Source organism: Microcaecilia unicolor, chromosome 3 (assembly GCF_901765095.1).
Source record: "Microcaecilia unicolor chromosome 3, aMicUni1.1, whole genome shotgun sequence".
Lineage (NCBI taxonomy): Eukaryota > Metazoa > Chordata > Amphibia > Gymnophiona > Siphonopidae > Microcaecilia > Microcaecilia unicolor.
The window spans coordinates 20,268,324-20,295,907 of NC_044033.1; the positions used below are offsets into that span (position 1 = coordinate 20,268,324).

A 27,584-nucleotide genomic window follows, 5' to 3' on the forward strand; every position below is an offset into this window, starting at 1 on the left:
CCCTCCTTTTCTCCCCCCTCCCGCTGGCTCCGTTAAAAAAAAAAAAAAAATTTTGAACGTCCTTAAAGGCGTTTATTTCGACGTTTATTTAAGCGTCTATTGCAGCTACTCACTGGGACACCAGGTCGTTACAACTCGGAGCGGACAGCAGGTAATTTTTACCTTTTTATAGCGGGCAGGGGGTTCCCCGATTCTTCTCCTCGTGGCATATGGCGTCGGAGGGCGAGGGCGCAAAGGGTCGCTCCCCGGGTCGCTTGAGCGCTTCTAGAGGGGATGCGGGGGTCTTAAAGCCTGATTCGCCCTTGTTGGGTGACAGTTTCGTGACCGATGAATGTCCCGGTCCTTCCTCCGGCATGGCGGTTTTTCCCGCCATAAACGCCCATCCCCCGCTCCTCGCCTCCGCCATCTTGGCCGACCACGCGGCTCGGACGGCTTCTTCTTGGGCCGCCCTTGAGGTTGGAGACATTAATGCCATGAACGCCCTTAATTTGGGCGACGGCACAGAAGCGGCTAAAGTTAAGAGCCGTTCTTCCCGCGCGGCTCCTTCGCGGAGTTTCGCGCCGGACGCCATTTTGGATGCGCAGCATGTCTCTCCCCCGCTATTGCGAGCGCCGGTTGAGGGTGCGTCTAGGGCTGTTGCCCAGGCTGCGGAAGTGCACAGTCTGGGGGGTTTCTCCCCCGTTTGTTTTGCTGCTGCATCAGGCCTTCCTCATGCCCCTGCTCCCTCGTCTGGTAAAGAGGTTGAGGTTCCCAGAGGTAAACGCCCTCGGGTTGATTCCCAGGCCTTGGAGGAATTTGTCTCCTCCGATGTAGATGAGGGCAGCGTGTCTGAGGTCTCCCAACGGTCCTGTTGGGCTCTATGACGGCCACGATGGAAGTTGTGCCCTGGGCCAGGGCTCATATGAGACCACTTCAACACTCTTTGCTGCAGCGCTGGACTCCGATGTCGGAGGATTATGCTGTGCGCCTTCCCTTGGGCCCAGCAGTGCGCAAGGCGCTGAGCTGGTGGATGCAGACAGACAAGTTGTCTGCGGGAATGCCTCTGGTGACCCCAGAGTGGATTGTCGTCACGACGGACGCCTCGTTGTCGGGCTGGGGAGCCCACTGCTTGGGAAGGACAGCGCAGGGGCTCTGGTCTCCTGCAGAGGCAAAGTGGTCTATCAACCTCCTGGAACTCAGAGCCATTCGGTTGGCGCTTTTGGAGTTCATCCCGGTACTGGTGTTGAAGCCTGTACAGGTCCTGTCGGACAATGCCACGGCTGTGGCCTATGTCAACCGCCAGGGAGGTACCAAGAGCGCCCCTCTAGCCAAGGAGGCTATGAATCTTTGCCAGTGGGCGGAAGCGAACCTGGAGCAGCTTTCAGCGGCCCACATTGCCGGAGTCATGAATGTCAAGGCGGACTTTCTCAGTCGCCATACCTTGGAGCCCGGAGAGTGGCAGCTATCTGCTCAGGCGTTCTTGGACATCACGAAGCGCTGGGGCCAGCCGAGCCTAGATCTGATGGCGTCATCGGCCAATTGCCAAGTGCCGCGCTTTTTCAGCAGAGGACGGGACCCTCGATCCCTGGGAGTAGATGCTCTTCTCCAACAGTGGCCGACACAAGAGCTTCTCTATGTGTTCCCGCCCTGGCCCATGTTGGGCAGGGTGCTAGACCGGGTGGCAAAGCATCCCGGCAGGGTAATCCTGGTGGGTCCGGATTGGCCCAGGCGTCCCTGGTATGCGGACTTGATCAGGCTCTCAGTCGACGATCCTCTGCGGCTGCCAGTGGAGCAGGGCCGGTTACATCAGGGTCCCGTGGTGATGGAGGATCCCTCCCCCTTTGGTCTTACGGCCTGGCTATTGAGCGGCAGCGTCTGAGGAAGAAGGGCTTCTCAGACAAGGTCATCGCCACTATGCTGAGAGCGAGGAAGCGCTCTACTTCTACTGCTTACGCCAGGGTTTGGCGTATCTTTGCAGCGTGGTGTGAAGCAGGCTCACTTTCTCCCTTCACTGCTCCAATTTCTTCAGTGTTGGCGTTCCTGCAAGAAGGTCTGGAGAAAGGCCTGTCGCTCAGTTCCCTTAAAGTCCAGGTAGCGGCTCTGGCTTGCTTCAGGGGCCGCCTGAAGGGTGCTTCCCTGACTTCGCAGCCAGATGTGGTGCGCTTTCTCAAGGGAGTTAATCACCTGCGCCCTCCTCTGCACTCAGTGGTGCCTGCGTGGAATCTCAACCTGGTACTAAGAGCATTGCAGAAGCCGCCTTTTGAACCCTTGTCGAGGGCATCTCTGAAAGACCTGACGCTGAAAGCAGTCTTTTTGGTGGCTATCACTTCAGCCAGAAGAGTTTCCGAGCTTCAGGCGCTCTCATGTCGAGAGCCTTTTCTGCAGTTCACTGAGGCAGGAGTGACTATTCGCACAGTGCCTTCCTTCCTGCCCAAGATTTTCTCGCTTCCATGTGAATCAGCAGCTCTGTCTCCTTTCCTTTCGTAGGGAGGACTACCCAGAGGAGTACTCTGCTCTTAAATATCTGGATGTGAGACGAGTCATCATCAGATACTTGGAAGTGACCAATGATTTCCGGAAATCGGATCATCTGTTTGTCCTGTTTGCAGGTCCTCGTAAGGGTCTGCAGGCTGCTAAGCCTACAGTGGCAAGATGGGTCAAGGAAGCCATTGCAGCGGCTTATGTGGCCGCGGGGAAGGTGCCGCCTATCCAGCTGAAGGCTCACTCCACGAGAGCTCAGGCGGCCTCGATGGCAGAGGCCGGATCCGTCTCCTTGGAAGAGATATGCAAGGCGGCAACTTGGGCTTCGGCTCATACATTCTCCAAGCATTACCGTTTGACTGTGGCTGCACGGGCGGAGGCCCGGTTTGGAGCTTCAGTGTTGAGGTCAGGGATTTCAATGTCCCGCCCTGGGTGAGTACTGCTTCGGTACATCCCACCAGTCTATGGATTGATCAGCTTGATGATATGGAAGGTAAAATTATGTATAATCATACCTGATAATTTTCTTTCCATTAATCATAGCTGATCAATCCATAGCCCCTCCCAGATATCTGTACTGTTTTTATTCTGGTTGCATTTCAGGTTCAAGTTTAGTCTTCAGTTACTTCAGAAAGACTTCGTGTTCAAGTTTTTTCACTTGGATTCTTCAAGAGTTAAGACGAGTTTGTGTTACAGTGAGCTGCTGCATTCCTCTCCCCTCCGTTTTACGGGGCTGGATTGAGACTTAAAATTCTGCCGGCACTCCCTCCCGCTTCGTGCGGCTGTAGGGCAGCTTTGTACCCCTCCCGCTTCGGCGGTGTTAGGGTCAGTCAGCTCCTCCCGCGGTTGCGGTTGCAGGATAAGCCAGATCCCCCCGCATCGGCGGGTGTGGTGTCCCTCCCCCGCTCCGCGGGGATGAGCTGGACGGATTCCCCTCCCCCACTTGTGTGGGGATGAGCTGGGTTAATTCCCCTCCCCCGTTTCGGCGGTGGTGAGCTGGGCAGAGTGTCCCTTCGTGGGTGTAATTCTCTAAGTGCTGAGTCCTGCGGATGGAGCTTTGATATCGACATACTGAGGAGTTTCCGGCAGCACATGACCACATATAGGGAGGCAAAAGTTTGCTCTCTATCTCCACCTGCTGGTAGATGGACACAACCCACCAGTCTATGGATTGATCAGCTATGATTAATGGAAAGAAAATTATCAGGTATGATTATACATAATTTTACCTTTTTTTTGATCCCTTACTACTGTCATCTCTTTCCACCTTGGTCCCTGAACTTGTCTTGCATCGGTTACAATCTCATAGAATTAAATTGAATCTAGGGAAAACGAAGGCTATGACATTTTCTCGTATTCCAGTCTTCCCTACTTTGAGTCAAGTGTCCATACTTGGTACTATTATACTAGTTTCAGATTCTTTAAAGATTCTAGGTGTTACTATTGACGCTGATCATATGTTTTCAGCCCACATCTCTACAGTAGTATTGTCCAAAGGATTCTACCATCTTCGGCAGATTTGTGCCCTTCGCCCTTTCTTAGAAATTGGGGCTCTCCGTATCCTTACACGTGCTTTGGTTCTCTCTACTGTTGACTAGTGTAATGCTTTATTTATTGGATTACGTCAACGGGAACTCCGCCATCTTCTGGTCTTGTAGAATACAGCGGTTAAGTTAGTCACTAGTGGAAGAAAATATGATCACCTTTCTCCTTTACTGAGACAGGAACATTGGCTTCCCATATTCATGTGTATCCAGAATTAAGATTTTGGTATTGATTCATAAGGTACTTTGTCTTGGTCAGCCTTCATTGCACAATATTTATTACCTTATGTTCCTCATCTTAACGTCTTTTAGTCATTCTGACTGTTCAGCAGGTGCTGTTGGTGACCTTTCATAAGGCAATATTTTCAGTCACTGGCCCCACCCTTTGGAATTCCCTCCCTGGGGAACTGTGATTTTTATATATTCTCACTTATAGAGTGGCCTTGAAGACCTACTTATTTAGACAAACTTATGGGTCGAATTCCTGAGGTTGTACTCTATTTTAGAGAACTTTACTCCTGACATATAGCCTGGTGGACTCTGTTTTCCCCCTCCTGTTTTGTATCGCCCCTTCTCCATTAGCCTGGTAGACTCTGTTTTCCCCCTCCTGTTTTGTATTACCCCTTCTTCATTCCCCTTTCTTTATTCCCTCTCTTTTTTTTTCCTTTCTGTCTTTCTAATTCTCTCTTGTCCTATACACTTTGCTGTCTCCCAATAAGATGGTGAACCGCTATGATGTATTCCCTTGTCGGTATACAGAAACTTGAGGATCTCTAATTACAAAATGAATGTATAAAAACCAAACCGTAAATGGCTGCATGGTGTTGATGTGTCGAGTGGTGCTTAGATGTTGACTCCAGTTGTGAAGAACTAAGGCTAGTGCCCTGTATGGTAATCGGTCTAGGATGGACTGGAGAGGGCTTCAACGGCAACTCTAGTGATTGGAATGTGAGGACAGTGCCAGGTAGATTTCTACAGTCGATGTCCCAGAAATGCCAAAGGCAGACCATAACCAAGTATTTTATATCACATTCATTGTTGGTTTAATCATGAATTGATAATGAGTGTGGCTGTTGGCCAGACAAGATGGACCGTTCAGGTCTTTTATCTGCCATCATTTATTATGTCACTATGTAAATTATTAAAGGATGCTTATATTTTTAATGAAAATTGCTAAGTCGTGAAATTATTTAACTCATCGATAAATTGCCATGTTTTGGACTTCCTTGATCATTTTGGCAGTCAGATTCCCATTCATAGTTATGCATTTACATCCTAGCTGCCTCTTTTTGTTATTTTGTCATAGATCAGTCCTGGAGTAATTGGTTTTTGCCTAATGCCTTGGTTAAACATCCAGTTTGTATGTTGGAAACTGGAAAAATAGGGCAAAAAAGTGTATCATTTCAGACTGAACACAGTTAAAGTATCTCCTATCCACAGCCAAATCTGCTTCAGCAAGTAAGAGACAGCGAGAGGCATTTTGATATGATGTCTAAATCTGGTTTTGGACGTTTTGCTAAAAACATCCAAAAATCAAGTAGTGAAAATGACCATTTTCAAACTAGAAAATGTCTTTTCTTTGAAAATGACTATTTATTAGATGATGGTGTGCTTAGTACATCTATATTTTTGGACCATTTAAAAAAATGTCCAAGTGAAAACATACAAAATCAAGCCATTGGGACATAGGAGCCAGATTTCCTACAAGACTGGCCACACACGCATCTCAGCAGAGCAGTGGGGCACCCTAGGGGGCATTGCAGCGGACTTCACATAAAAGGTCCTAGGCACACATCTCATCATCACCTCACCACATCTCACACATCTTCCTTATATTGTCTGGTGAGCCCTTCAGAATCCACTGTACCCAACTATACACCAGTACAATAGTCCTTACGGCTACAGGTGTCGCCTATATGTGGGTACAGTAGGGTTTTTTTTTGGGGGGGGGGGGGTGAGGGGTTTGACACTTTCCACCACAAGTGTAATAGTTAGATTGGAGTATGGGTCTGGGTCACCTTCTCTACAGCGCACTGCACTGACCACTAGACTACTCCAGGGACCTGCTTGATGATCTAATAGGACTAGCCATAACATCTGAAGCTGTCATAGAGTCTGGTATGTACCATTTCATTTACATCTTTGTGGAGTGGGAGGGGTTCAGTGACCACTCAAAGAATAAGGGGGTGTCATTCCTTTATTCTTGCAGTGGTCATCTGGTCATTTAGGGCACTTTTTTGTGGCTTATTCATTAATAATATCAAAAGCTGAATAATACTTCACTTAACTAAAAACACTTCATTCACACCGTGAAACTTCAAATCTTAAATATAATTGATGGAGGAAGAAGACCTCAAAAGTCCTCCATCAATTATATTTAAGATTTGAAGTTTCACGGTGCGAATAAAGAGTGAAATTGGTGTTTTCAAAACCAAATTTTAGATGTTTTTCTATGAAGTCTGTCGGAAGTGCATTCAAATTACAAGGGGGCATGTTAAGGGCAGGATCTGGGTGTTCCTAACTCTTAAGAGTTTTTAATTAAGTGAAGTATTATTCAGCTTTTGATATTGTTTTACACAAGTGACTTTTGCTGAATTTAGAGTTGAGGAACTTTTTGAATTATTCGTTAAATAAGACAGGTCTAGATCAAAACATGCAACTTTTTGAATTATTCGTTAATAAGACAGGTCTAGATCAAAATGTACAACTTATAGCCCTGGAAAAACGTCCAAGTGTTAGGAACACCCAGATCCTGCCCTAAACACGCCCTCTTGTAATTTGAACGCACTTCTGACAGACTTCATAGAAATAATATCACAAGTTGCTTGGGGTGAGAACCTTAAACATTCAGATTAAAGTAAATACTCATAAAGGTACTCTCATTTAATATGGCAGTTGTAATAGCGATGAAACTACCAACGGATTGTGATGAGGAAAAGGCCTTGAGAAACCCAGTGACACTACAAAACATAAAGGTCACTCAGGGTTGGAGTCTCTCATCATGGGCCAGAAAAACCTCATCGGACCAATTTTCAACAAGTTTTAAAACTTTAAACACACTTAGCTTGGTTGGAAGTGAATCTCTGTGTTCTCATCTGTCTCTTAGTCCGTGATCAACGATAGCCAGCGTTTCGAATTCTGCTTCAGGATCACTAGACAATTCGCACTTCTTTCTATTGGCGAGTGACACAGTGCGAATTGTCTAGTGATCCTGAAGCAGAATTCGAAACGTTGGCTATCGTTGATCATGGACTAAGAGACAGATAAGAACACAGAGATTCACTTCCAACCAAGCTAAGTGTGTTTAAAGTTTTAAAGCTTGTTGAAAATTGGTCTGGTAAGGTTTTTCTGGCCCATGATACATAGTAACATAGTAACATAGTAGATGACGGCAGATAAAGACCTGCATGGTCCATCCAGTCTGCCCATGACAAACTCATATGTGTATACCTTACCTTGAATTTGTACCTGTCCTTTTCAGGGCACAGACCATATAAGTCTGTCCAGCAGTATTTCTCGCCTCCCAGCCACCAGTCCCGCCTCCCATCACCGGCTCTGGTACAGACTGTATAAGTCTGCCCTCCCCTATCCTCGCCTCCCAACCACCACCCCCTCTTCCCCCCAACTGCTCCGCCACCCAATTTCAGCTAAGCTTCTGAGGATCCATTCCTTCTGCACAGGATTCCTCTATGCATATCCCACGCATGTTTGAACTCCGTTACCGTTTTCATCTCCACCACCTCCCGCGGGAGGGCATTCCAAGCGTCCACCACCCTCTCCGTGAAAAAATACTTCCTGACATCTTTCCTGAGTCTGCCCCCCTTCAATCTCATTTCATGTCCTCTCGTTCTACCGCCTTCCCATCTCCGGAAAAGGTGCGTTTGCGGATTAATACCTTTCAAATATTTGAACGTCTGTATCATATCACCCCTGTTCCTCCTTTCCTCCAGGGTGTACATGTTCAGGTCAGCAAGCCTCTCTTTATACGTCTTGGAACGTAAATCCCATACCATGCTCGTAGCTTTTCTTTGCACCGCTTCCATTTTTTTAACATCCTTCGCAAGATACGGCCTCCAAAACTGAACACAATACTCCAGGTGGGGCCTCACCAACGTCTTATACAGGGGCATTAAAACCTCCTTTCTTCTGCTGGTCACTCCTCTCTCTATACAGCCTAGCAATCTTCTAGCTACTGCCACCGCCTTGTCGCATTGTTTCGTCGCCTTCAGGTCCTCAGATACTATCACCCCAAGATCCCTCTCCCCTTCCGTGCCTATCAGACTCTCCCCGCCTAACACATACGTCTCCCTTGGATTTCTACTCCCCAAGTGCATCACTTTACATTTCTTTGCATTGAATTTTAATTGCCAAACGTTAGACCATTCTTCTAGCTTCTTCAGATCTTTTTTCATGTTTTCCACACCCTCCAGGGTGTCCACTCTGTTGGAAATCTTGGTGTCATCCGCAAAAAGGCAAACCTTACCTTGTAACCCCTCGGCAATGTCACTCACAAATATATTGAACAGAATGGGCCCCAGCACCGATCCCTGAGGCACTCCACTACTCACCTTTCCCTCATCTGAGCGAATTCCATTAACCACCACCCTCTGGCGTCTGTCCGTCAACCAGTTCCTAATCCAGTTCGCCACTTCGGGTCCTATTTTCAGGCCGTCTAGTTTATTTAAGAGCCTCCTGTGGGGAACCGGGTCAAAAGCCTTGCTGAAATCTAAGTAGATGACGTCCATAGCACATCCTTGATTTAATTCTCCCGTCACCCAGTCAAAGAATTCAATGAGATTCGTTTGGCACGATTTCCCTTTGGTGAAACCATGTTGTCTCGGATCTTGCAACTTATTGGCTTCCAGGAAATTCACTATCCTTTCCTTCAGCATGGCTTCCATTACTTTTCCAGTAACCGAAGTGAGGCTTACCGGCCTGTAGTTTCCAGCTTCTTCCCTATCCCCACTTTTGTGAAGAGGGACCACCTCCGCCGTTCTCCAATCCCTCGGAACCTCTCCCGTCTCCAAGGATTTATTAAACAAGTCTTTAAGAGGACCCGCCAGAACCTCTCTGAGCTCCCTCAGTATTCTGGGGTGGATCCCGTCCGGCCCCATGGCTTTGTCCACCTTCAGCTTTCCAAGTTGTTGATACACACTCTCTTCCGTGAACGGCGCTCTATCCACCTCATTTTCAGGTGTACTTTTGCCAGTCCCTCTCGGTCCTTCCCCAGGGTTTTCATCAGTGAAAACAGAACAAAAGTATCTATTTAGCAAATTGGCTTTTTCTTCATCATTTTCTACATAGCGTTTTGATGTTTCTTTTAGTCTCACAATTCCCTTTATAGTCTTTCTCCTTTCACTAATATACATGAAGAAGTTTTTGTCTCCCCTCCTTACATTTCTAGCCATTTGTTCTTCCGCTTGCGCCTTCGCCAGACGTACTTCTCTCTTGGCTTCTTTCAGTTTCATCCGGTATTCCTCCCCGTGTTCCTCCTCTTGAGATTTTCTATATTTCTGGAACGCTAACTCTTTAATCTTTATTTTCTCAGCCACTTGCTTTGAGAACCATATCGGTTTCCTTTTTCTCTTGCTTTTATTTACTCTCCTTACATAAAGGTCTGTGGCCCTGTTTATTACTTCTTTTAGCCTGGACCACTGTCCTTCCACTTCTCGTATGATGAGAGAGTCCAACCCTGAGTAACCTTTATGTTTTATAGTGTCACAGGGTTTCTCGAGGCCTTTTCCTCATCACAATCCGTTGGTAGTTTCATCGCTATTACAACTGCCATATTAAATGAGAGTACCTTTATGAGTATAGGCTTCATAGAAAAACATCTAAAAATTGGTTTTGAAAACACCAATTTTGATGTTTTTGTGAGAAAATCGTCCAAATAAAGATTTATTCCACTTTTTTGGACGTTTTTCTCTTTTGAAAATGAACCCCAGTGCTGCTTTAAGGGCAATAAGTAAACTAGCTACCTTTTATTAAGGGCTGAGATGTTCCATCAGAAAATAATTGTTCACAAAGAGAAATGCCTTTTTTTTTTTTCTTTCTTTTTAAAAATTTTTCCTAGGTGAAGAATTAGAGTATGAATATGAGGACCGTGGACACAACAGCTGGCTCTGTAGAGTGAGGTAAGCGTAGTGTAACCTAGTCCTAATTTCTTAGAGGTCCTTTTGCTACAGGTTAGTGACCGCTAAGGGCCACATTGCCCATAAGTATGAAGATGGACCAATCACTTATGAGGTCTGCCGTATAAAGTGCACCATATAGGCGCAGCTGAACAGTATTTCTCTGTTTTCAGCAGGTAGTGACAGGTATACCATGCAGTGGTTTCTGGACTAGTGTGGCATTACTCCTTGGTGAGTTGGAGAGCTAGCTACCAGCAGAGCTTGAATGATAGGGGAGGATTCCAGGGTCAGGTAAGTGGGAATACCCAGAATCTGAGTTCTCTTCCTCCTCCCCCCCCCCCCCCCCCCCCCAATCTGGTCTGCCTGGTGGGTTCAGTTTTGCCTTCTTTCCTTTTCTTTCCTCCCCCTCTCTCCACCAATAGAATGGGTAAGAAGAAGTCGATGAGTGGAGGGGGGGGGTGTGCAAACTTTGCCCTGAAGTGTTACCTGACGGTAGCTTACTGTTAAACTGCTGGTGAGGGGGTGGATTTTCAACTGACAATGGGCCTTGTCCCAGGAGAACTTGGGCAGATGTTATGCCGGTGGAAGATGGCGTTCCTCTTTGCACTGGGGTGGCACTTGAGCCAATTCATGGCAGTTCTTCCGTGCACCTTATTACAGTGTAGACCAGCTTGAGTGGGCAGAGCACTGGAAGATAGAGGCCCCACTGAAGTGCTGTTCCTACTCCAGCAGCTTTCAGGGCAGTGCAGCTGCTGTACTGGCAATACAGCAGAGCATGCTGATTTGGTGGGAGTGGGAAGAAGGTAGCAGCAGAAGAGAGGCCTTTAGTTCTCAGTATTTCAGAGGCAGGTGTAGTGAGGGAATAGACAGGAGAGAGAAGAAAATACAAATGGACAGTAGCTGTTTGAAGGAGAATTAGCAGACTGCAGACAGGAATGCAGAAAAGAGAAACTGGAACCAACATGATGGAAAAATAAAATGTCTAGATCACAAAGATAGTAAAAAGCGTGTTTTAAATGGAATATGCATAGCAAATGTCTTTGTATTGTGTTCAGTAGAAAAGGAAATGCATATTTTCATGGAGAGAGTGGTGGATACTTGGAATGCCCTCCCGCGGGAGGTGGTGGAGATGAAAACGGTAACGGAATTCAAACATGCGTGGGATAAACATTAAGGAATCCTGTTCAGAAGGAATGGATTCTCAGAAGCTTAGCTGAGATTAGGTGGCAGAGCCGGTGGTGGGAGGCGGGGCTAGTGCTGGGCAGACTTCTACGGTCTGTGCCCTGAAAATGGCAGATACATATCAAGGTCAGGTATACACAGAAAGTAGCACATATGAGTTTATCTTGTTGGACAGACTGGATGGACCATGCAGGTCTTTTTCTGCTGTCATCTACTATGTTCTGGAATCTGCTGATACTTCTTCTCGGAGCCACGTTTCATATTCCAGAAGCAGAGGAACAGCTGTCATTTTGTCTCCTGCATTGCATGCTCTGTACAGTTTAGTTTCTACAGTACCAGTGTGGCAAGATGAAGTCTGACTTGCTTGTTGCCTTTAGAAAGAGTCTTGAGGAGGGTTCTGGAAGCTTCAGGTCCCCCTGAGTCAGGTAACTCATTTTCCCCAGAATTTGTGCTGTTTCTGTACAGAGCCTATCTTCTGAAGTGAGCTTGGAGAGAACTACATGTTCAGGAGCTGCAACCTGGATCTAGGGATACAGAAGAGTCTGTTCAACCCAAGAGACTGGATGCTGTAGGAGACTGGGACTCCCAGCTGGTCATGTCAGTGGTGGCAGTGTCTCAAGTGCTACTGGAAGAAGAGCCTCGTCTCTTAATCTCTTGGAGGAAGGAAAGCGTTCTGTGGGGGAGGGTGACCACACAGTGGTAAGACACTTCAGCAGGGAGGAGCTGTCTTCTATTATTGCTCAGTCCTTACTGTGTTGCATTTCTAAAGCCCCAGTGCAAGATGAACCTTCCATAGGGAAATTTGGAAGGCATTAGGAAGCCACCTAAAGCCTTCCTTGTCCATCAAGCTATGTATATTTTGATCTCAGCAGACTGGGAAGCTCCCAAGGTGGGCTTCAGTTTGAAAGGACCGTGGATAAGTTCTGTCTTCTAATGCCAGACGAGAAGGATACGTTAAAATATCCTAGACTGGATGCCTTGGTAATGGCAGTTATGAAAAAGACCACTGAAGGATGTTCCAATATCGGAACTTGGAGACCCTATTGAAACAAACCTTTGAGATTGCAACCTTAGGGCTCCTTGCAGCAGTGTCTAGTGCCTATGTTCCCAGAGCTTGTTTGTATTGGGTACAGTAGTCAGAGGACAGGCATTAGTCTCCATGATTTCTCATGTCTTGAGATGATTTAGCCTACATGGCACACACCTTGTATTATCCCAATCAGACTTCGTCCAGGAGCATGACAGTCTCAGTTTTGGCTAGACGCCTTCTGTAGCTTCAGAATTAGACCATTGGTTACTGCCTCAAAAACCCAGCTAAGCAGACTTCCCTCTTGGGGAAAATTCGTTGTTTTGTGAGGATTTGGAGAAGGATCTGGTGAAGGCTAGGCCTCGGAGGTTGCCAGACGACAAGCCCAATGCTGCCGTTTCTGCATACAGTTCATTCTCCTCTTACTAACTTACAAGTGCATTCACTGCAGCTCCTCAATACCTCTCCACTCTTATCTCTCCCTACTCTCCTCCCCGGGAACTCCGTTCATTGGGTAAATCTCCTCCACTGCCAACTACAGACTCCGTTCCTTTTATCTTTCTGCACCATATACCTGGAATAGACTTCCTGAGTCAGTACATCAAGCTCTATCTTTGTCCTTCTTCAAATCTATGCTAAAAGCCCACCTTTTTGAAGCTGCTTTTAACTCCTAAACCCTATTCACTTGTTCAGTACCCATGTTTGTTGTATCATTCCCACCTTAGGTAATTCCCTTATCCCTTTTATGTCCTGTTTGTCTGTCCTGATTAGATTGTTGAGCAGGGACTGTCTCTGCGTACATTCCGAGACTTGAAGCATTACTGTCCAGGGAGGATTTCCTTTCTATGCACTTGGTTCCAGTCTCGTACATCATATTTTCTGACCCACAAGGGGGGGGGGGGGGGGAGGGATCAGCCAGTGAAGGCCCAGAGAGCTTCCAGAATATCTCAAGGATGGGCTGTGGATCCACTCCTTCTCTGAGAAGATAGGATGTCAGCTAACCATTTTTCACAGAAAGTGGGCTTAAGTAACATCTATGGGTGTTGGACATGGTGAGACAGGACTACAAGTTGTAATTTTCCCACCATGTTGTAGACTTCATTTATAGTATTACCATGTGTGCCAGCCAAGGTGGCAGCAGTTCAAAGCACTCTGTAGAGGTTGTTAGATTTTGGGGTCATGATTTCTTTGCCCAAATGCGGACACCTCTCCTTTCAATCACTGTCTTGCCGCCATGGCTACAAATCCACTGATTGTTTGTAAATGTTACAAAATGCGAAGCCATTCATTTTCACAATCCACACATTTTCTGCCCTTCACCTCTTATTAACAATGTGACACTGCCTTACCACGATTCTGTCCACGTTATTTTGATGCCAAGCTTTCTTTCCTACCGTAGATTAAACTTGCTGTGCACCATTTCTCCCCTTAAATCTGATTCGGATCTCAACCTTAGCCCTCTTGTATCCCACTTTACAATGGTGTACCACTTAAGTCTTGAAAAAAAATATAGTTGATTCAGTCCACTGCTGTTAAAATTATTGTATGGTGCTCATCATTTTGATTATGTGACTCTGTTACTCATCACTGAACATTTAGCTTTCTGCTTCTGCAAGAATTAAATTTATAATATGACTTGTCTTTAAAGGGCATGTGCTGACTGCCCCTGACTATTTGGCTATTTTTCTCACTTTTCATTCCTCTCATGCCTCCTTGCTAGCTCTCCCAGCTGCCTCACAATTATGGTTAGACACAACCTGTGAATTTTCTTTTTACTATCTAGAACCCACCCTCCCTCCCCAACATGTGTAATTCCCTTCCACTCAAAATTTGAAAAGAGCTATCATACAAAAAATTTAAAAATTCCGTTAAGTGTTGTTTTTTCCTTCTAACTTGGTTAATATCCTGTAATTCCGCTGCCTGGCAGCCACTTTTCTAACTTTTCCGCACTTGCCCTATCCCTACCCCCTTAAATCACAGCTTGCTAATCTTTGTCACCTTGTCTTTATGACTGTCTCTTTTTCCTTTTCCTTTTCTGACTCTGAACTCTATATTCTTTGTAAACTGCCTAGAGGCACTTCATTCATTACGATGGTATATCAAGTCTACTGAAATAAATACATTATTTATTTATTATATCATTTGGGGGGGGGGGTTCTGGTTTTTGATGAGGATGGTACATTTTTGAGATATGGTTCTGATGTCCATGATTGTGGTGTTTTACATGGGGAGAAATTAAGGGATGTTTTGTTTCAAGATGCTTGGTTACAGAAATACTGTTGAACTGGAGCCTTACTATGCCCTTTATAACACAGATGCTCAGCGCTCTATCAACTGCTAAAATACATTAAGGGCTAGATTCTACTTATGACGCCTAAAAAAAAAGAATTGGCGCCAAAATATTATGCCTAAACCTATGCCTAAAGTTAGGCACGATTTATAGACTATGCCTAGCACCCATCCCTGTTTAAACCTTGGTGCTATGCGCGGAGTGGGTGGTGTATTCTATAATAATGCATACATTTTAAAAACATCCACGACCCGCCCATGTGTGTCCCATGACCCCCTTTTGAGATCCAGATGGTAGAATTTTATGCGTACCACTTGACAAAATAGTGAGGTTTTAAGCCTGTAAAACTATATTAATTATCTTGAAGTGTATTTCTCTAGTTTGGCCAGCAGGTGGGATATGTTTATATTTAAAGCTTTTACAGAGAACTGACTGACTGTTCCCTCTTTAGTTAACACAGGTAACCTGCAGTGATGTTTCCAGCTATTTTTAAAACTACTTTTTCTGGGCTCTGATTGGTCCAGGAGCTCAATTCATTTAGAATGTACTGGCTTTTTCTCCAGTCTCAGCTTGGAAGTAAAGAGAGAAAGATCTCTTTGCTGAGGCCTTGTTGAACAGTTATATTTGATAACTTGTAAGCAGCTATATGTCCTGATCTTCCCAGGTACTATTTAGGTAGTAAACAAATGTTTAGATAGTGTTATAATTGATCCATATTCAGTTAACTGTTATTATGTGCTGTTTTGTTCCATCTGTTTTTATGGTTCAAGTTCAATAAGTTTTCATGACAATAAACACTTTTAATTCATTGCCTTTATTTGTCTGGACCGACTAAGAATCCTGGGGGTTTGTGTGTTGGGTCTGTGAGTATTTCTGGGAACTGTAGGAACATTGCGAGTATGGCCCCCAGTAACCTAGAAATCACCTCGAGAGTGGGAGACTCGCCCAGAGGCAGTTGGGACCTAGTTGTTGGGTGGAGGTGCTAGTGTAGATCACAAGCGGCAGGTGCAGGCAATCCTGAACTGGTCTGTGGATAGACCCTCTAAGTGGCAGTGTAGTAACCCCAGGCAGGTGGCTAGGCGCTTCATGACAACCACTTTATAGAATACACTTAATGAGTAGTGCATGGAAATCTAATTATTGCCTATCAGTGCAGTGAATTGCTAGTTAGGGTCCAATTATCGGCTGATTGGCTCATTAATGAAATAAGTTACGTGCGCAGTTTGACTGCATGACCAGAATGGTGCACATAACTTAAGTCGCCATGTATAGAATTTGCTGGTAAATGACCTTAGCGGTGATTCTTTTCACATGAGCTCTCTGCCCGTGACTCACCTGCTTCCTCATTGGTCCTGCTATATTATGTTTTTATATATTATATATTTTAACTTTTGTTTATTGTTTAAATGACTTCAAATTTAATTTTAAATTTAACTTAGCTTTTTCAAGATTTACCTCCAACATAGGCCACGTTTTGCCAGGCGTTAACCCACCAGCTTCATCAAGGTGCGGACCTCTGCCATGTTTGCCATCTGCTTCTCATATGAAAGGGTCACCACTGAGGTCATTTAATGTACTGTAGCAGTTGATAGAACGCTGAGCATCTGTGTTATCAACATATGTGTAGCTCCTGCTCAAAGTGTTTCTGACTATTTAAAGAGGTTTATCTATGCTCTTTATAAGGCAGAGCTCACAAGTGATTGATCTGTCTCTTTCTGCTGGTTGATGTGCATAACCCATTCAGTATGGATTGGTCTTGGTAGGACTCAAGGAAAAAAAATAGCAGGTAAGACAAATTTTCCCATACCAATGATCACAGTAAGAAAAAAATTAAACAAGCAGTATCCAGAGAGATTAAGGTATATTTTAGCACTTTCAGAGGAAGATATTCCTTACTCAGTGCAGTGAAATTGTAGAACCAACATTTGGATTAGTTGGGAGATGTAAGTAGATTGATGGAGGGGATATCTCTAGGGGTACTTTTGATCATGGTATTTGAACTTGGAAGTATTGTGGAAATAGTCACAGATAAACAGTGATTTTTCAGCTTTCCATGGATTGCCACATAGCGAGAACCTGTTGGGCAATAAGAACCTTGGACTGAATGGACTCAACTAGGTAACTCCAAGCCCTGGATTTTATCTGATTTTTAATTCATTGCCATAATCACTGAACCACCAGGTGAGCAGGAACTGCTGAGCAAGTATTGAGGCAGGGTAGATTCTCAAATCATTATGGGGGTAATTGCTTAAAGAGCTTTCTAATTATAGGTATAGGGAACATGTGGAAATGATGGTGTTCTAATCATATATTTATTTATTTATTATTTATTTGTTACATTTGTACCCCGCACTTTCCCACTCAGCAGGTTCAATGCGGCTTACATTGTAGTAAGATTAAAAAACTATAACGGAGAGAATACAGTCTAAGCTTAACAGAGTAAAGGAGATGTGTAGATAGGTAACAATTATAAGGGAGAAGGGTATAAGAAGTAGGAGGAGGAGCTAGTTTTAGGCTAGATTGAGATAATCAGGTGATAGGGTTGGGTAAACATAGGAAAAAATTGGAGGAGGTGTGGTCTGAGACATTACTACTACTACTATTTAGCATTTCTATAGCGCTACAAGGCATACACAGCACTGCACAAACATAGAAGAAAGACAGTCCCTGCTCAAAGAGCTTACAATCTAATAGACAAAAAATAAATAAAGTAAGCAAATCAAATCAATTAATGTGATCGGGAAGATAGAGAGGAGGGTAGGTGGAGGCGAGTGGTTACAAGTGGTTACGAGTCAAAAGCAATGTTAAAGAGGTGGGCTTTCAGTCTAAATTTAAAGGTGGCCAAGGATGGGGCAAGACGTAGGGGCTCAGGAAGTTTAATCCAGGCGTAGGGTGCAGCGAGACAGAAGGCGCGAAGTCTGGAGTTGGCAGTAGTGGAGAAGGGAACAGATAAGAAGGATTTATCCATGGAGCGGAGTGCACGGGAAGGGGTGTAGGGAAGGACGAGTGTGGAGAGATACTGGGGAGCAGCAGAGTGAGTACATTTATAGGTTAGTAGAAGAAGTTTGAACAGGATGCGAAAACGGATAGGGAGCCAGTGAAGGGTCTTGAGGAGAGGGGTAGTATGAGTAAAGCGACCCTGGCGGAAGATGAGACGGGCAGCAGAGTTTTGAACCGACTGGAGAGGGGAGAGGTGACTAAGTGGGAGGCCAGCAAGAAGCAGATTGCAGTAGTCTAAACGAGAGGTGACAAAGGTGTGGATGAGGGTTTTGGTAGAGTGCTCGGAAAGAAAGGGGCGGATTTTACGGATGTTGTAAAGAAAGAAACGACAGGTCTTGGCGGTCTGCTGGATATGAGCAGAGAAGGAGAGAGAAGAGTCAAAGATGACCCCAAGGTTTCGAGCTGAGGAGACAGGGAGAATGAGAGAGCCATCAACAGAAATAGAAAACGGGGGGGAGCGGGGAGGTGGGTTTGGGTCACAGGGTCAGGTGAAGAATAGGTGGGTACATAAAGTTAGGTCGTGGCGTGTGGATAAGCTTCCTTGAATAGATGGGTTTTCATCGATTTTTCTGAAGGGTAGGTGGTCTTTGATAGAGCGAATGGGTCTGGGTAGGGCATTCCAGAGTTGACTACCTTTGGAATCATAAGAGGATTTGTACTTGAGTAAACATCCTCATGTAGAATACTGATTAGTGACAAAGTTTCACCATGATTTGATGGTGCATACTTTGCAAGTGGGCATAGCATAGGTAAATGGCATTCTGGCTAACATCTAAGTGTGGGTATTTACACAAGGTATAGAACTAGTGCAAGAGAGCACATCTTAAATGTGAGCATGTTTTCTGCCACTATCTCTAGCGTTCTAAAGCAGAGAGGTGTGGTAGCCGTGTTAGTCCACTCTTAAAGGTTATCAATAGAAATCAAACAAAATAAAACATGGAAAAGAAAATAAGATGATACCTTTTTTATTGGACATAACTTAATACATTTCTTGATTAGCTTTCGAAGGTTGCCCTTCTTCGTCAGATCGGAAATAAGCAAATGTGGTAGCAGATAGTATATATAAGAGAAACATCAAAGCATTACTTTGACAGTCTGACAGAGTGGGAGGGTGGGGGTATGCATGGGGACATCAAAGCATTTCATTGATATTCTAACAGGTTGGGTGTTGGTAGGTGAGAGGAGGGTAATAAACAGAGAAATACAGCTTTATGGTTTATAATGGGTTAGAAAACCCAGATCCTTATTAAGTCCTGTTTGTTGGGTGTCAAAATATTCAATCATTCTTATTTCAAAGGTCTTACGTTCCTGTATGGTTTTAAAATTACTTTTCAGTATTCTTACTGTGAAATCACTGGTGCAGTGTTCTGGTCTTGTAAAGTGTTGGCCCACAGGGGTGGGGGCTTGACTGGCACCGGCTATTTTCATGTGATGTCTATGCAGATTGATTCTTGTCTTAAGCATCTGGCCTGTTTCTCCAATATAGCATCCTTCTAGCGTTCTATAAAGAAAAGTAGGCACCTACTTAAATAGATGCTATGAGCAGCATCTTTAGTAGGCATCATCCTGTTACAGAATTTTCTACAGGACTGATTTTTTTTTTAAAGCAGATCACACTCCTGAGAGGTGGGAAATAGAAAGCTATTTAAAGGGGTTTTCTTTGTTTTGTTTTCACATCCAATTTTGATGCCTGATACTAGCAATCCACATGTTGCAGGTTACCCGTGGATGATGCAACAGGAAAGCAGCTGGTGGCAGAAGCAGTGCACTCGGGGAAGAAGAAAGAAGCACAGGTTCAGTGTTCTATGGAAGCCTGCCGCATACTGGACGCCAGGGGCTTGCTGCGGCAGGAGGCAGGTTAGTAACTAACCAGCAGACAGGGAATCACTACTCAAGAGTGCAAAATGTACATCTTTAAAAAGTTGGGGGGTGGGGACAAAAAAAGTCTATGGAATGATTAGGGCTAGTATTAAAAAAAATAAGTTTTAACTGTTATCTACTTTCCATGTTGGTCTTCATTTCCAGTCTCAAATCTCGATTATAATTTTATCGGTAGTGCTAATGCATGTAATAGACTTGGGCCTGATAACATTATGTAGTAATTTTTCTCAGCTTCAGAAATTTTAGCAAAGGTGCAGTCTTGTCTACGACGTTCTGTTCTTGATACCTCCGTGCAAAACCAATTAGGCTGTGATCGTGTTGCATTCATAACTAAACCGTTGTTCCATACACCATTAGACTTAAAGCCACAAAGTTTGCTTGTCAGTCAACTCTGTTGTTTTTATTTCACTGCCATGCAGAGGACATGTGTTTATCAGGTCAGGTCAGCGATGACTGGGATGCTGCAGAGACAGCAGTAACTGCCTACTAGCTGGACATAGGGATCCAGAATGAACTCTGGTGTATGACTTCCAGTGGAGAACTCTTGCAGTAGTGACTGGACTAAGTAACCAGGGTCGTAGCCAGATAGCCAGTTTTGGGTGAGCCTGAGTCCAAGGTGGGTGGGCATGGAATTCATGCCCCCCCCATCCCTAGCCCCCCTCTTCTCTGTTTTGCTCTCTGCTCTTTGTCCCTCCCTCCTCTTGCAAGGCGAAAATATTAAATACCTGAGTAGGAGGGGATCTACAAACCCCGCCAGCTGAAGATTTCCTCCTGCTCTGGCAGTCAGCGCTCTTCCAAACAGTAGCCAGCAGCACTTTCCTCAAGCTAATGCCGCAGCCAGCAGACTGTGAATACATGAAAACTAAGCATGTGCAGATGGGCTGATGTCGGTGTCAGCTCGAGGTAAGTGCTGCCAGCCGCCGTTTGGAAGAGCACCGGCTGCCTGAGGAGGAAATCTTCAGCTGGTGGGGTTTGAGGATCTCTGCCAGTCAGAGAAAGTGTGCAACAATTTTGGGTGGGCCTGAGCCCAAGTAAGGTGGGCCCTGGCCCACCCATGGCTACACCACTGTAAGTAACCTGGAAAAAGGGTATCAAATATACAAAAGAAAACCCAGAAAACTGTGAATGAAAGTTGATGGCACTAAAGCCCAACGGAGATCATTCCAGTTGAGCCAGAAGTCTAGAGGAGCAGGAGAAAGGAATAGGCTGAGCCAGAAAATAAAATTAAACATTATACCTTTGTGCAAAACAATTAAGTGACTTGTGACAATATTTGTGGGCCTCTGTTCTATTTGTGTGTCTTTCTAATAAGCTGTCATGTATACCAATTTTTGAAAAGTGTTCCAGAGTGATCCAAGAAACTATATGTTGGTGAGCTTGTTGTCATTGCTGGGCAAAATGGTACAAACTTATTATAAAGAACAAAATTGTGCAACATGTTAATAAATCATAGTAAACATAGTAGATGACGGCAGAAAAAGACCTGCACGGTCCATCCAGTCTGCCCAAGAAGATAAATTCATATGTGCTACTTTTTTATTTGTACTGTCCTCTTCAGTGCACAGACCCTATAAGTCTGGCCAGCCCTATCCCCGCCTCCCAACCACCAGCTCTGGCACAGACCCTATAAGTCTGGCCAGCACTATCCCCGCCTCCCAATTACCAGTCCCGCCTCCCACCACCAGCTCTGGCACAGACCGTATAAGTCTGCCCAGCACTATCCCTGCCTCCCACCACCGGCTCTGGCACAGACCGTATAAGTCTGCCCAGCACTATCCCCGCCGCCCAACCACCAGCCCCGGTACAGACTGTATAAGTCTGCCCAGCACTAGTCCCGCCTCCCAACCACCAGCCCCAGCACAGACCGTATAAGTCTGCCCAGCACTAGCCCCGCCTCCCAACCACCAGCTCTGCCACCGATTCTAGGCTAAGCTCCTGAGGATCCCTTCCTTCTGCACAGGATTCCTTTATGTTTATCCCACGCATGTTTGAATTCCGTTACTGTTTTCATCTCCACCACCTCTGAGACAAGAGAGGCATATTTTCAAAGCACTTAGCCTTCCAAAGTTCCATAGAAACCTATGGAACTTTGGAAGGCTAAGTGCTTTGAAAATATGCCTAAGAGTCAACATGGATTTAGCCAAGGGAAATCTTGCCTGACAAATCTGTTATGTTTCTTTACAGGCATGAATGAACATTTGATTAAAGGTGAAGTAGTTGATATAGAGAGACATATGACATCTAAATCTGATTTTAGACATTTTGGAGGAAAACCATCCAAAAAATCAGTAGCAAACATGGCTGTTTTCAAGGCAGAAAAACATCCAACTTTTTTTGGGGAAAAAAAACATTCAAGGGAAAAACACACAAAAACAAGCCATTGTGATGTATTGGGGGGCCATCATTCTTAGTAGACTAGCCACACAGACATCCTAGCAGAGCAGTGGGGCACTGGGGGGGCACTGCAGTGGCTCCCTAGTGCCCCATTTATGTGAAGTCCCCCAGTGCTCCTGTTACCCCCTCTTATATGGTAGGGTGAGCTCTCCAAAACCCACCAAAAACCTACTGTAGGTGACACTTGCAGGCATAAGGGCTACTGTAGTGGTGTACATTTGGGTACGAAAGGTTTATAGTGGGTTTTGGAGGACCCACACATTCCACCACAAGTGTACCAATTAGAGTGGGATGTGGACCTGGGTTCCCTTCTCTACAGTGCATTGCACCGACCACTAGGCTACTCCAGGGACCTGCTTGCTGCTCTAATAGGACTGACCATAACATCTGAAGCTGTCCTAAAGCCTAGTATGTACTGTTTCTTCTCCGAGGACAAGCAGGCTGCTTGTTCTCACATGTGGGTTGACACCCGCGTTGGCCCGGGAATCGGACGGCATTTTGCAAGCAAAATATTTTTAAAAGGTTTTGCCAGAGTCTTCTGGCGCATGTGTATCATGCATGTGCGGACTGATTTCCTGCCCATCGTGCAAGCATGCCTCTCAGTTTTCTTTTCTCCGCGTTGAGGTGCGGTAGAGTTTTTTTACTATGCTCCTCTCAGGCCCGGGAAGAGTCTTTGGCTGTTTCGTGGGGTTTTTTGCCTTATTTTTCTTACCTTTTAATAATTTACTGTTTTAAAAAAAAAAAAAAGGTACCCGTAGTTTCCTTTATTTTTTTGTCCCCTTTTAAAGTTTTCTTTGTTTTTCAACGCGGCCAGATTGTTCCCTTCTTTTGTGCCCTTTTTTCTTTTAATAGGCACACTCGTGTCTTTTGATTTCGCCGAAGCTGTTTTTCCTTCCATGTCATCGAAGACATCCAGCAGCTTCAAACGTTGTACTCGATGCAACCGGTCCATCTCAGGTACCGATACCCACGCCTGGTGTATCTAGTGCCTTGGGCCCGACCATAGCCCAGCCGCTTGTAGTCTGTGTCTTCGTATGAAGAAACGGACCCAAGCGTCTCGAGAAGCTGAGCGAGAAAAGCTTTTTTGGGGCTTGATCCGGTCCGTCGACATCGACTTCGAGGGAAGCATCGACGTCGGGAGCAGAGGTAATGGCTGCTGAAAGACCTATTCGCGCTGGGAGCAGTGAGGCATCGAGTGGGTCTGCACCTGCCTCAAGGCCTCCTGTTATGGAGGCCCCCCAGGACCGACCTTCGTCGGACCCGGCCCTGAGGAGGCGTGAGGATTCCACATCCTCACCAGTACCGAGGAGTCTCGATGACGGGCATTGAGTGAAGGCAAAGAAGCACAGTCATCGTTCTCCTTCGACACACGGTGCCGGGAGCTCCGGGGCGTCGATGGAATCGGCACCCGAGAAGCGTCGGCGCCGAGAGAATCGCTCTCCCTCTATTCAGGAGGTGCCGATGCGTCCGTCTACTGGCAGCCCGGTACCTGTTCCCGGGCCTCGACAGATTCTGCCACCGGTTCCTGTACCGACCCCGCAGCCTTGTCTGACGGCGGCTCTCAACGAGCACATCAGGGCTCTGCTTCCAGAGCTTCTGAAAGGATTGCTGCGCCAGTCTGCTTCAGTGTCGGGGGTGCTTGCGCCTTCCGTACCGTCTGCTGCAACGCGTCTGGCCCTTCGCCTGTGGTGAGGTCCCCAACCTTGGTGCTGCCTGCGGCATCGGTGTCAGCTGCCACCCAGGTCGACTCCCCTTCAAAGTCGGTGGAGGAAGCTTCACGGGAGTCCAGGCGGGCATCGACTTCTCTGCACCGCCATCGAGGATGTCGTTCCTCTGCGTCGAGGCAGGCTCAGTTTCACTGTCTTTTCCGATACTGAAGATGAGCGTTTATGGAAGGAAGAGGAGGATCCCAGGTACTTTTCTTCTGATGAGTCCTATGGGATTCCTTCTGAACCTTCTCCTCCACTAAAAAGGAGACTTTCTCCACCGGAGAGTCTATCCTTTACCCCCTTTGTCCGGGAAATGGCTGCGGCTATTTCCTTCCCTATGAAGGTTGAGGATGAGCCCAGGGCTGAGATGCTTGAGGTCCTGGATTATCCTTCTCCGCCTAGAGAGGCTGCAACGGCTCCTTTGCATAATGTACTGAAGGAAGTCCTTAAACGAAACTGGTTGTTCCCTCTGTCTAATCCCGTGATCCCGAAAAAGACTGAATCCCAATATCGGATCCACGGGGAGCCTGGATTGATGAGGTCTCAGCTACCTCACAATTCCATGGTGGTGGACTCTGCTCTCAAAAGAGCCAAGAGTACCAGGGACTATGCCTCGGCGCCCCCAGGCAGAGAATCTAGAACTTTGGACTCTTTTGGGAGGAAGGCGTATCAGGCGTAACCTGCCAAGTACTTAAGACCTGGATTGGCCACTTTTGGAAATAGAATACTGGGCTAGATGGACCTTTTGTGTCTGACCCAATATGGCAATACTTGTTCTTATGTAGGAGTTTTAGGATTTTTATGGGATTTTCCATACCTGTAAAGCTGATTTTCAGGGAAGAACCCTCTGAAGGAGCCAGAGCCATCCAAAAAAAATTACCCCCTCATTTACTGAGCTGCATTTAATGTCAGTTAAGCACATAGTGGATAAATAGGTCACATTGAGAATAATGGGGTTATGTTATTTAACACGCATTAAATCAGATTAACACATGTTAATACCGTTTATTAAATGAGGGGCTTAGTTTTGTTTTGTTAGTTCTAGGGTTGTGTTCAATTTGCTGTGCTGAGATACATGAGTTGCAAATGTTCTCTAATAAGGCATTCACTAGCAAAACTAACTGCACTGAGAGCCAGATGCACTAAAGTCGTGGGTAATTCCCGTTCCCTACCGATTCCATAGCGAATCGGTAGGGAACGGGAATGCATCAACGATAGGGAATGCAAATGAGCTACTCGTTGTAGCTCAGTTGCATTCACTATTTTCCTCGGTTGCCAGTCGGAGAATCAGGACATCCCTTTCGATTATGCACCTCTTCCTGGTCTCTTCAGCCAATCAAAGCGGATTTAGCTGGCTGTTGTCAGCGAAACGCGCTCTGATTGGCTGAAGAGACCAGGAAGAGGTGCATAATCGAAAGGGACGTCCTGATTCTCCGGCAACCAGGAAAATAGAAAAATTTTGCTGTGGAGGGGTAATTGGCGCGGCGAAGACAAAATAGAAGGGGGGAAAAAACGGCAGAGCGAAAAACGGCGAAAAAAAAAAAAAGACGTCTCTCACAAGCGCAGGGAGAGTACTTCCATAAAGGACGTCCCTCACATGCGCACCCTGCTTTTTTTTACTTTTTTGGGGGGGGCCTTTTCCTTTCCGATTCCCTCACAGGAGCCCTAACGAGAGGTGCAGACCTCCCGTTAGGGTTCCTACGGTAAGGGAATCGGAAAAACGGTAGTGCATCTCATTATAATGGGCTGCAACGGTAGTGCAGCTCATTATAATAGCCTTTGGATAATTTGCATTCCGTTTTCGTTGCCTGCTACTGTGGCAGGGAAAATGCCCTTAGTGCATGCCCCCCGGTAAACTACTTGCGTTTTAAACTGGCTGGAACCAGTTTAAAACGCAAGTTGTGGGCTCGTTAGGTTTAGTGCATCTGGCCCTGAGATTCTGCTGCTTGCAGGGCCCATGTTTTCCCCACAGGTAGGAATTGCCGTCATATAGAACAAACTCGAAAGATGGCGAGCACAACCTGTTCTGTAGTAACTGAGATTTGTCATCTTCCTCCTTCCAGTGTCTAGGAAGAGAAAAGCAAAAAACTGGGAGGATGAGGATTTTTACGACAGTGATGACGACACGTTCTTGGATCGCACGGGCTCTGTGGAGCAGAAACGGATCAACCGAATGAAGAAAGCCGGGAAGATTGAAGATAAACCAGATAACTATGACTCCTTGGTGAGAGCAGGAACTGGTGTTGGGCTGCTCCTGCACGTTGCCCAAAATCCTCATTAATTCCCTGCAGGCAGAAAGGGTTTATCTGTACTAGAAGATAAAGCATCCCCAGTCCTTTGTCGCTGGTCCCAAGATTCAGCTGTACCTTACCAGCAGCAAGGAACCATGATGTCTGTCAGCCAAGCAGGACTTCATATAGAAAAAAAAAATTAGTAAAGGACAAAGCTGGTGCTTCTTTGAAGGCTGGTTCTTTCAGACACATAATTTAATGATAGAGGAGAGTAGAAAACATTTTTGTAAATATTCAGTAATGTCAGTGGCGTTCCTAGGGGGGGGAGCGGTGGGTGCGGTCCGCCCCGGGTGCACGCCGCTGGGGGGCGTGCCGCGCACGCCTGTCCTTCCTTCGTTCCATGCTCCCTCTGCCCCAGAACAAGTTACTTCCTGTTCCGGGGCAGAGGGAGCATGGAATGAAGGAAGGACAGGTGCGCGTGGCCCCCCCCCCCCCCCAGCGGTGTGCACCCGGGGGGGAGGGGGAGGTTCTTTCGCGGGGTGGGTGTCCTTTCGCCGGAGGGGGGTCGCGCTGCACCCGGGGGGCGGGGCACATCGGCGATCAAAAAGAGGACATGTCCGGGTAAATCCGGACGTATGGTAACCCTAACTGTGCATAATTCTTCAAAAAGGATCAGCTTATTGTGCAGTGGCAGTTAAAAGGTGTTAATAAGATGTTAGCAATAGGTCTGTTGTGGGGTGTGCCTGGGATTTTTACTATCCATATCTTGAATGTTGTGTGCAGTCCTGGTTACCTCATCTGTAAAGGGCCATAGTACACCTAGAAAAGAATTTACCTGCATCCATCCCTAACATGTAACTGCTTAGATATGGGAGGATGTAACACAGATATACATACCATGCCCACACACTTATGTTATAAACATGTACCTAGGCATCCACTGCCTGCCACTGCTAGAGATGGGACCATAGGCCTCTCTAGATCCATCCCTACACCCCTTCCCGTGCACTCCGCTCCATGGATAAATCCTTCTTATCTGTTCCCTTCTCCACTACTGCCAACTCCAGACTTTGCGCCTTCTGTCTCGCTGCACCCTACGCCTGGAATAAACTTCCTGAGCCCCTACGTCTTGCCCCATCCTTGGCCACCTTTAAATCTAGACTGAAAGCCCACCTCTTTAACATTGCTTTTGACTCGTAACCACTTGTAACCACTCGCCTCCACCTACCCTCCTCTCCTCCTTCCTGTACACATTAGTTGATTTGATTTGCTTACTTTATTTTTTGTCTATTAGATTGTAAGCTCTTTGAGCAGGGACTGTCTTTCTTCTATGTTTGTGCAGCGCTGCGTACGCCTTGTAGCGCTATAGAAATGCTAAATAGTAGTAGTAGTAGTAGATCTGCCCCGGGTGTTAGCCCCCATAGGAACGCCACTGAGTAATGTTAAGCTATTCCAGAACACATGCAATTAATGCCTGGATAAACAGCATTTTGGGTTTTGTCTTTACTGCGCATGTGGCTAGAGGCAGAAGACACTACACCAGTGGTTCCCAAATCTGATCCTGGAGGCACCCTAGCCGGTCAGGTTTTCAGGATATCCACCATGAATATTCATGAGATAGATTTGCATGCTGTGGAGGTAGTGCATGCAGCTCTCTTCATGAATATTCATTGTGGATATCCTGAAAAACCTGACTGGCTGGGGTGCCTCCAGGATCAGGTTTGGGAACCACTGC

At 46.0% G+C, this 27,584-nt stretch overlaps 1 protein-coding gene across 1 annotated transcript in view; it reads left to right on the plus strand.

The window, feature by feature from the left end:
- Nucleotides 1–27,584, plus strand: part of SLC4A1AP (solute carrier family 4 member 1 adaptor protein) — an 85,344-nt gene that overhangs the window by 12,256 nt on the left and 45,504 nt on the right. Inside the window, exons 4-6 of the mRNA XM_030194580.1 lie at nucleotides 10,078–10,138; nucleotides 19,352–19,491; nucleotides 25,682–25,842. Of these exons, the coding sequence (XP_030050440.1) occupies nucleotides 10,078–10,138; nucleotides 19,352–19,491; nucleotides 25,682–25,842 (362 nt within the window). The remainder of the gene's footprint in view (nucleotides 1–10,077; nucleotides 10,139–19,351; nucleotides 19,492–25,681; nucleotides 25,843–27,584) is intronic.